Here is a 10,826-nt window from a genome sequence, read left to right on the forward strand (position 1 = left end):
TCTAGACTCGTGACATCAGATCAGTTGGGCTGTGTAGTTTATTATTATTTTGACTTCCACATATTTTCTGTCATTTTAAACGTTTATTATGAAATCGATGTTTAAAACTCATATTGGAAATGGTTTCTTACTAAAGGAAATGGGTTGTGGTTAGTGGACTGGTTTGCTTGCCTAGTAATGTGATAGGCGCCATCACGACCGGTATTTGGGGTCGTGACAGTAAAATATTTTTCAAAATATTTAAGCCAACCAAACATGGAAAAATTGGAAAATATTTTCCTTCTAACCAAACACACCCTTAATGTAGTGCTTTTGCTTCTCCTATTCTATATAGATATAGATGTGCAGTAAATTGTCATCACTGTATAAGTTAAAGTGACTTAGCGAGCGTTTGGACATAAGAATTGATAAAATCCGAAAAATAATGGAAAAAATTTCAAGTTAAAATGATATTTAAAAATTAGAGTTGTGTTTTGACATGAATACAATTTTGGGTTGTTTTGAATTTTTGCAAGTGATCTGAAGTAATTTTTTTGAAAAATACCTTTTTGGAATTTTTTAAAATTTCAAAAAATTCTTAAATTCATCTTCAAGTAAAAATTGAAAATTTTATGGCCAAACACTAATTTTGGAAAGATATGAGAAAATTTCGGGAAAAAAAGTTATGGCCAAACGAGACCTTACAACAGTAACTACATATAGCCAGGGCTAGATGTAGTGTATTAACGACAAGTTCCCATAACTTTTAACGTGGAACAAATTTTTTATTAAAATTACAAAAATAGTAGATATGAACTCATAACTTTAAAAATATAATGAATTTAACGCAAAAATTTTTAAAAGTTGAACCTATAGGGTTTAAATACTGAATTCGCATAATGTAGAAAAAAAACTTCAGTATATAAAATTTAAAATCTATATATATAAATGATAATTGATCCAATGAAAGATTATTCAATGGTATTTCACCCACTAGAAAATCTTAGAATAAGAAAGACGAGTGAGTTCAATAAAGTCGGTTCCTATCATCTTGCGTCACTCTCACAAATGTTTAAATAGTGAAGAATTACAGTTGTGTTTGAAGTCTAAGCTACTAAATTAATACCCCCCACTTAGCGTCTTTATTAGTAATCTCATTTTCTCTCTCTGCCTTAACTAGCCTGAAATGTGTATGCCTCTTTCAGAACATGTAGTTTCTTTTTATTAGTATTATACTACTGCAACGTATTAATTAAAATATTGATGATTTTATTAGCTATGTCTACATGTGTATGTACACAGTTCTCATTTGCAGGAGGAGTAGATTGAAAGAGTGTCTTTTTACTCTTTTTCACGAGCGAGCAAACTTGTACTGATTGGATCCATACTTCTACTGCATTATATTCTCTCTCTTTTTCTCCCTCTCTCTCTCTCTAAACAATCTAAAACCGCGTTGGTAAAAGCTTATAGTCAGAGATTGGGAATTTGTTTGAATGTGAAGAACACTGTGGTGTTTTCCAGTGGGAGCTGAAATTCAGGAAGAAAAAGAAGTCAATTCTTGATTTTTTGGGAATTTGATAAGCAAAGTTGAAGGCTTTTTGCTATTAAGAAACTGGGTTTCACTTATTTTTTCTTGAGGTATTCAAAGCTTTTCTCTTTTTGCAACTACTTTCCTGTGGTTTCTGGTTTTTTTTCCTTGGTGGGTTTTGCTTGTTTTTGTAAAAAGATTCCATTTTTGTCTTTTACTTATTGAATTGATCTAAATTGGGGTGTTCTGGTTTTTTTATTTCTGTGTTTGTGTAGTAAACTGAACTGACTTTACTTCCATTTTTACTCAACTAAATCTCAGCTTTTACTTGGTGGATAAGGAAAGAACTTGTTCACACTCTTATAGTAGCATAACCATTTAGTATCTTAGTTTAGTTTAATGTATCTGCTTTTGTTGACACTGTTTCTGACGGTGAATTGCACCATTAGATTGCTTTGTAAATGATTACTGTTATGAGGTTCATTTGGGGGGGGGGGGGGGTTTATGGATCTAGTTGGAAAAGTGTGATTTGATCTTGTTCCTATAGATAAAGTTTATTTATGCATGTTATTGTTTATTTATGTAAATGAAGTTCTCTTCTTGGGGGTTATCAGGTTGGAACATGTCAAGGCCACTCCATAGAGGTGTGTCAGGTGGGGGGAGGTTATCACTTAATGGTCCTGATATTTGGGATGATTCTCAGATGAAAGATAAAACAGAAAAGGAAGATTTGGAGCGTAATCGCGCAGCTGGTGATCAGACTCATTTGTCTATCAAATTCCTTTCCCGGATGCTGTTTCCGGATAATTCTCCTTCAAAACAAAGTTTGGGTGAAAATGGCTTACTATCTGATCCATTTAGCCCTGGAACTGGCCGAAATAGGCTTAAGTACACTTTGCTTTTGATCAGGCTGAGCTTAGTTGTCATAATAATTCTTGCTCTTACCGGATCCTTTTGGTGGACAATTTCGATAACTTCTTCATCGAGAGGTCAAATATACCATGGATACAGGCAGCTTCAGGAGCAAGTAGTATCGGACTTGAGGGACATAGGGAAGCTATCTCTTGGTGCTGCAAATGTGAAAGATATGGAATATTGTCCTCCCGAATCTGAGAACTTTGTTCCATGCTTCAATGTGTCAGAAAATCTTGATTTTGGCCTTTCTAAAGGCGAGGAGTTTGACCGCCAATGTGGACCTGGTTCAAGACAAACTTGCTTGGTACTTCCCCCTGTCAATTACAAGATTCCTCTTAGGTGGCCTACCGGTAGAGACGTCATTTGGCATGCAAATGTTAATATTACTGCACAGGAGGTACTCTCCTCTGGAAGTTTGACAAAAAGGTGATTGCAAAGTTCAATTTTCATTTGCTTAACTATGATTGTATTATCTGCTCCTGTGCTTATGTTTCTCCTCATTTCATGCCATGATAGGTTGATGATGTTAGAAGAAGAGCAGATTTCCTTTCGTTCGGACTCTGCTATGTTTGACAGCATTGAAGACTACTCACATCAAATAGCAGAAATGATTGGACTACGGAATGAATCGAACTTTGCACAAGCTGGAGTAAGTGGATTCTAATTGTTGGACCTGGTTTCTGGTTGTACTTTCACTTGTGCTCCAGTGTTCATCCTTGTATTCGGAATTCCTCTTATATATGCTAAAATTCCATCAACAAGTGAACAATGGTTTCCACTGCTTTGCTTGCTATATACATATCTTGATAGTACAGTTACATTATTTTCAGATATTTTTGCTGTAGTTCGTTAAGAAAGCTTCTATAACATACAGGAAATTTTTCATTGTGTAGTTATGAAATTCTTTTTTATTTCTCTCCATCGTTTGTTCTCGTTGAATTTTTGTTTAAATTTCTCTTCGTCCCTTGAAGGACTGCTTTCTATCAGATTTGGAAATATTAGTTCTATTTAGCCCCAGTTTCTCCTTTTTGTCTGGTGCCATTAAAGTTGCACCAAACTCTAACTACTGGATAATCCTGCTTCCTTTCCAGGTCCGAACTATCTTGGATATCGGATGTGGTTATGGCAGTTTTGGGGCACATCTCTTTTCTAGTCAACTATTGACCATGTGTGTTGCAAACTATGAAGCTTCGGGCAGTCAAGTTCAGCTAACACTTGAAAGAGGTCTCCCAGCAATGATTGGATCATTTAATTCAAAGCAGTTGCCTTATCCATCTCTTTCCTTTGATATGATACACTGTGCAGAATGTCATGTCGACTGGGATCAGAAAGGTACTCTTCATAAGCCAGTTGGAAAAAGTGACAATTCTGTTATTTACCAGTTTGTTTTAAGACGCATGCATAAATATGTACGTTGTTAATATTTTCAATTCTCGTTACCTGGAAAATTATGCATATGCGCATGTTTAGTACAAAGTTCGGGTAGAACCTCATTTAGGTCTCACTTTGGTATAAATTGGTAACCAAGTGATATTTCATAATTCATGCATGGCATTAGGAACATAGAAGAAGCTTCTATAAATGCATCAGGCGATTTGTAATGAAATAAGTGGAAACTTGACGAATAGTGTTTTACTCAACCAGACTATGCTCCTATACATATTATTTATATATTATATATGTTGTGATGCAGTTCTAAGGCCGATCCCATATCACACCTTGTTTTTCCAAATACAGATTTGTTATTTGGTTTGTCTGCTCCTCCCCTGAAGAAGAGGGATCTGACAAAAGTTCTGAGACAGCACCCATTTAACAAGTAATCTGATGGCCAGTATCTTTTGCATACTGCCATTGGTAACAAAAGTTTGGGAAGAATCAAGTTCATATTGATTCTTTCAAATGTTACATCACATTTTCACTGAAGAGTAACGAATCTTGGGGGAGGCCTTATCTTTGGTGCTTTCTTTAAATCGTTGCTTCTTTTTTATGATAGTAGTGTCCGATTCAGGTTTCGTGCACCTCGACTATTCCACTAGGTACCTGCTACCTCCCACCAGTATAAGTATCGGTTAACTCTAGTGACCAAGGTTTAGGCTGATGGGAAGAGTTGCAATCACCTAGTATTTTTTGCCTCCGCTGGTACTTGAACTTAAGACCTCGTGGTTCTCTTCACACTTCATTGACCACTAAGCCATACTCTTGGGTGTAATGCTTCTCTTTCCTTTTAGGAACTGCTATGACGTTGGAGCAAACTTTTCAAAGTCTGTGTGATTCAGTACTATACTAGTTATTAGCTTCATAAAGATTCTTCCCACCTCTCAAATATGTGCCCTATAACTAATGTACAATTTAAATATTTTATATCATTTATCTGTTACCTTAATTAAATCTGAATTCTGGTACAGATGGTATTCTTCTTGTTGAAGTTGATCGATTATTGAGGCCTGGTGGATATTTTGTCTGGACTTCAACTGTTACGAATACTCAGCGCTCCCTCCGCAACAAAGTGAGCCTGAAAAAATGGAACTTTGTCCGGAATTTTGCTGAAAGTATGTGCTGGGAGCTGTTGTCACAACAAGATGAAACTGCTGTATGGAAAAAGACAAGTTTAAAGAAATGTTATTTTGCAAGGTGCGCAGACCATGCACACGTATCTTCATTTGATTCTTACCATTTCCTGACCCTCAATAGGTGCATATCTTTGATCAAGTGGCATGTGAGCAACGATTGTGTGACTATGAAAATTTGCTTCTATTTACAGGAGACCAGGTGTTGGGCCTTCTCTCTGCAGTAAAGGACAGGACATTGAATCCCCGTATTATCGACCACTCCAAGCATGCATTGCTGGAACTCAAAGCCGCCGGTGGATTCCTATTGAAGAAAGGACAAAGTGGCCTTCTAGGGCAAAATTGAACTCCAGCGAACTTAAGATTCATGGTAATGGGCTATCCTCAATTCTCAAATGTTTCAAATGTGGAGCACTCTGTTTCATGTTGTTATTTAGTTTCCTCTGAACATCTAATGGTAACGCTCTGTGTTTTATTAGGTTTGCAATCTGAAGCTCTTGATGAGGATTCCCTTAACTGGAATTCAGCAGTTAACAACTATTGGTCACTTCTTTCACCTTTAATATTTTCTGATCACCCAAAGAGACCTGGTGATGATGATCCTTCTCCTCCCTATAATATGCTTAGAAATGTGTTGGACATGAACGCCCATTTTGGTGGTCTGAATGCTGCCCTACTGGATGCACGAAAGTCAGCATGGGTCATGAACGTGATTCCCACTAGTGGGCCTAATTATCTTCCCCTAATTCTCGACAGGGGATTTGTTGGTGTTTTGCATGATTGGTAAATTCTTCTCTCTTTCTTTGTGAAGGAATGTGCTTGATTAATGTCAACTTTTAATACATGCAACATTTGTTTTGTTACATGATATAGAGGATGCTAAATACAATTAGTCAGTAAATTGAATTTGGATGATAGCTTCTGATCGCCCTAACTCTAATTCTAATAATTGATGTACCTAACAAGTCATATTATCTGGTTGACCAACACTATCTCGAACTGGAATTACCAGATCACCATTAAGCCTATGTTCATCGATTCTATTCAAGTTTGATCCTTCCCTTAGAGTCTTCACCTTTCACAATTCATTGGTTTTGCGATTTATTCAGTCATAACTAGGTTCAATGACTAGATTTCCTTAACCAAGCTACTGTCCCACAGAGTTCCTTTCCAACTGTTTACATGAAATTTATCTTTTAGCTTTGGCTTTAGACACTTAAAAGTTGGACTAGGTTTATGCTAATTAACTCATTTTCTGTGATTGAGATGAAGAGGGTGAGCACATACCATAATAAAGAACAAAGTACAGATAATTGAGTAATATGTTTGTCAATCTAAACTCTTAGTATCACTTTTATTAGCTTTTTGGGAGCTTTGTTTTATCCTCTTGAAGGTACTGGTTTGTGCTTGACTAATCAAAAGCAAAAAATAAAACAAAATAAATTGTATTGTGCTAGTTAGTCAATGGATAATCTTCATTTGGGGTTTCTTTAGTAACTACCAGAGATACAAAATCAGGTGAGGAGGTAACGATGTGGTAACTAATTAGACAGCTTTGTCATGCATTTCATGCTTGCTAGAAAAATGTCTTTTCTATAACGACCTGTATGATTTGGAGGCTAAAATAGTCTTGAAAGAATTGCAAGAGGACAGAGCTTGCCACATAGCTTTTCTCTACTTGGAATTATAGTGTTGCAAGTTCTCAGGGCAAATTCCCTGTATTTGAATATTGCTTCAAAACTGTGAAAATGATGTAAAAGCAGCAAAAATATTCTTTATTCAACTTGTATTTCTGGTGTTAAGTGGGAATACTGTATTGCATAGTTAGTCGGCAAGACTGATACATGCTTGTTGATGACTCGTCTTAACAGACATAGGCGAACTTCTGAATACTTTTGACACCGACTTGGGTTTCAGTAATGAAAATTTTGACTAATCAAAATAGTTGATTGAGAGTCACATAAACTTTAGCAAAACGACCTTTTTTATTTGTTTATTTTGGATTCAGTGACTAATTTTACTTAGTATTTCCTTTGCAGGTGTGAGGCATTTCCAACATATCCGAGAACTTATGATCTAGTACATGCTAATGGACTTCTGTCACTGGAATTTGGCCAACATAGCAGATGTCTGATGTTTGATCTGTTTATTGAGATAGATCGTGTTCTTCGTCCAGAGGTATGTATATTTGTTGCTATACCTTGCATAACCTCATTTCGTAATCATGCAGCAGTTAGATGGACATCTTGATAGTCAACAAGTATTGACTTTTAGCTCTAATGGTTATAATGATGCAATACGACAATAATTAAGATAGCTCTATTTGATTTATCCACTTCGTTTACAAGCAACCAAAGTGTGGTTCACGGAACCAAGGCTTTTTAAATTTGTAGTGGGATTTGGGTTGCAAAAGGACTTCAGGCATTCAGCTTCTCCTGTTCTCCACTCCCATTATTGTATCCGAGACTGATAAGTCCTTATCTTAGCTAGAGAGGCATTGAAGTGGGCTCCATAAGTACAGAACATAGTGGTTTGATGCTGCAGCATATAATGCCCACTCATATAGCTCTATACTTCGCAAGAGAACTGTATTTCATTTTTTTCTTAGTAGACCCTTTTCCTATCACTAGTTTCTTTTCCCATTTTTCCCATCTTCTTTTTTATAAGCATCCTTTTCTTCTTCCCACTCATGTGCATTAGACTGCAACTTTGAATGAGGTTGTACAAGTTATTGTGGTCTATATCCGCTCTTTGCAACCTAAACATTACGCCCTACTTATGAGATATCTGTTATTTCTACCTCAACGTGCCGTTTAACCTCCGATCTTGTGTACTAAAACCCCGATACACCCACTTTCAGTCATTGTTAACTTACTCAAACATAGTGCATGCATGCAATGCTCATTTAGGAAAGTCGTTATCACTTGGCTGACTTTGTGTATGTTATTTTTGCTAACCTCTATTTGTATGCTGCAGGGCTGGGTGATTATACGTGATAGTGTCCCTCTTATTGAGTTAGCAAGAGTTCATGCCGCAAGGTTAAAATGGGACGCGAGAGTTGTAGAGGTTGAAAGCAGTGACGAGAAGCTACTAATTTGCCAGAAACCATTTTCTAGAAGACAAGCAAGCTAAAAAAATTGGCCGGGGTCTCATTTGTAGATGATAATACTCATTTGTTTGTTGGATCATATTATTAAACAGCATAAAGTTCACAACAGAAGGGTGGAACCAAAAATTTTGGACATTCAGAGAAACAAGAGAGCAGAGAAGAAGAAAAGAAATGGTTCTACAAATGGAACAACCACATCTCCTATGTAGCCGTAAGGTGTACATAGGGCCATGTAATTACACATTTCAAGGCACAGGGCAAATGAGAATTGATAGGCCTATAGTTTTTCCTTGTTATGTCTCATTATAACTATACGAGCCATATGTTAGATTAAAATTGTGAAGGCATTTTATACAATAAGGGCAATCTTAGCTACTGTAACATATCAATTTCTCCCTGTTTTTTGATAGTTTATTCGTAATACTCTCTGGCAAGTGATTCGAGTTCATTTTCGACAAAGTTCTTTTGGCTTTAATTCTGTACTTTGATCAGTTGTCAAATGCTTGTAGCAATATAATATAGGATGCAAGCCATCACCATGTAGATTAAGATTTTATTCGGAATGTTGTATTTAAACATTATTTTTTTTTATTAATTATTAAATAAATGTGAATTATACCCAAGCAGATGCTAAGAAAAAAAAAACACTTGTAATTATCCCGTATTTAGAGAACATCTTAACGATAAGATATGTATTCATATTCAAATATCTTAATATTTAATATAACATTCGTGGCCTTTAGTTGCATTTTGAATGGTAGATGGGCAGAATTCCACGTATTAAGCTGTGAGTGATGACATAAAGTCACATTTCGCAATTCAATGCTAGAAAATTTTCATTAAACGATAAAAATCACTTGAAAAATAGATAACTATACTGACGCCTTTTAAACTTACTAAGGATCTTTATAGATCGAATTATAGTACTGCACATTTCGCAATTCAATGCTAAATTTTCATAAAAAGATAAAAAATCACTTGAAAAAAAGATAGCTATACAAATCTGTAAAACAATATTAAAACAGTAACGAGTATGATATTGGATATAAACAGCATTATCTCAACAATAAAAAATTACAATATGTAGGTTAAATTACTGGGAACACAATTGTTGATGCAAAGTGATGTAGTACTTCGCTTTCCAAGAAAAAAAGACATAATTGGAGCTTGAAGATCTAAACATATATATATATATATATTGTGTATGTTAAAGTACTAATTCATGTATTATTTTTGAAATTAAATTTAGATATTTTAAGAAAATATAAATACATAAGTAACTAAATCTATATCTTCTATAAGGAAAACAATTAATAGATGTCAATGTTGAATTCAACTACAACACCGACCTTAGCTCAGTTGGTAGAGCGGAGGACTGTAGTGTGCTTCCATAGCAATCCTTAGGTCGCTGGTTCGAATCCGGCAGGTCGGATTTTGGACATATGCATTAGTTATACACTATATTTGGTATTATCATATGCATAATTGATACATAGGAAATCCCGGTATCAACAATGCAATTGGTTTTAATGCATGCATTATCTTAGTTAAAGACAAAATTATCCTTCAAACTTTATGCTTGATTAAAATATATTATTATATTAATGCAAGCTTGATACTGAAATTGCTCCCGCTATTTATATCTGTAGACAATAAATTACGTCAAGAAAATAATCGAAACCGAAAAATATTGCATCAATCGTGGTATTTGATTTCAAGTAATATGAGTATACAATCTCTATGAATCCTCTGATTCTTCTTTTCAATAGTAAATAAATTCAAGGGCCTTTGAGCTTGATCTTGAATCTATATTTGTTGTCACGAACAATGATCTTGAATTCAACTAGTACGAACAATGATCTTTGTGTATTAATAATACTTTGTTAGGTACACATTTTGAACATATGCATTAGTTATGCAAGCATTAGTTATGCACCATATTTGGTATTATCATATGCATAATTGATACATAGGAAATCCCGGTATCAACAATGCAATTGGTTTTAATGCATGCATTATCTTAGTTAAAGACAAAATTATCCTTCAAACTTTATGCTTGATTAAAATATATTATTATATTAATGCAAGCTTGATACTGAAATTGCTCCCGCTATTTATATCTGTAGACAATAAATTACGTCAAGAAAATAATCGAAACCGAAAAATATTGCATCAATCGTGGTATTTGATTTCAAGTAATATGAGTATACAATCTCTATGAATCCTCTGATTCTTCTTTCCAATAGTAAATAAATTCAAGGGCCTTTGTGCTTGATCTTGAATCTATATTTGTTGTCACGAATAATGATCTTGAATTCAACTAGCACGAACTTTGATTTGAACTCGTACTCCTTGAATCTTGATTTGTTCTTCGTTCTTGAGCTTGAACTTGAACTTGATTGCTTGAAGCTTGAAACTTGTATAAAATTGCGGCGTTTGATTCACGAGCTCTCTCTTGCTTCTTGTTATAACTTCTAGTGTCTTTTCTAAGTTATGAAGACCCCTATTTATAGTTGTGAGAGGAAAGAGTTGTGATAAGAACAAACTCTTTCAGACCAATCAGAATGAAACGTGACAAGAACTAATTTGATTGGCCAGAACATGTCACTTGCACACGTGGCACAGTCTCATTGCCCTTTTAATTTGACTAGGCATGTCTTGTCATTTTGACATGTGGCATGATCCTATTGGCTCTTCCGCTTGACTTGGCGTGTCACGTCATTTCACG

At 35.2% G+C, this 10,826-nt stretch overlaps 1 protein-coding gene and 1 non-coding gene across 2 annotated transcripts; both read left to right on the forward strand.

Annotated features, from left to right (window-relative positions):
• The first annotated feature begins 989 nt into the window (after nucleotides 1–989).
• LOC107770974 (putative pectin methyltransferase QUA2) lies at nucleotides 990–8,557 on the forward strand. The gene is made up of 9 exons (XM_016590301.2): nucleotides 990–1,617; nucleotides 2,122–2,848; nucleotides 2,939–3,071; nucleotides 3,514–3,754; nucleotides 4,828–5,053; nucleotides 5,184–5,359; nucleotides 5,469–5,772; nucleotides 7,029–7,167; nucleotides 7,966–8,557. The coding sequence occupies exons 2-9, from the start codon at nucleotides 2,130–2,132 to the stop codon at nucleotides 8,119–8,121; spliced, it is 2,094 nt and encodes a 697-aa protein (XP_016445787.1). The 5' UTR covers nucleotides 990–1,617; nucleotides 2,122–2,129; the 3' UTR covers nucleotides 8,122–8,557.
• Nucleotides 8,558–9,442: 885 nt separating this feature from the next.
• Nucleotides 9,443–9,530, forward strand: TRNAY-GUA (transfer RNA tyrosine (anticodon GUA)). The gene is given in 2 exon segments: nucleotides 9,443–9,479; nucleotides 9,495–9,530. It is a non-coding gene; the product is annotated as a tRNA-Tyr (tRNA).
• Nucleotides 9,531–10,826: the final 1,296 nt, after the last annotated feature.

The sequence above is a fragment of the Nicotiana tabacum genome, chromosome 16 (assembly GCF_000715075.1).
Source record: "Nicotiana tabacum cultivar K326 chromosome 16, ASM71507v2, whole genome shotgun sequence".
NCBI lineage: Eukaryota > Viridiplantae > Streptophyta > Magnoliopsida > Solanales > Solanaceae > Nicotiana > Nicotiana tabacum.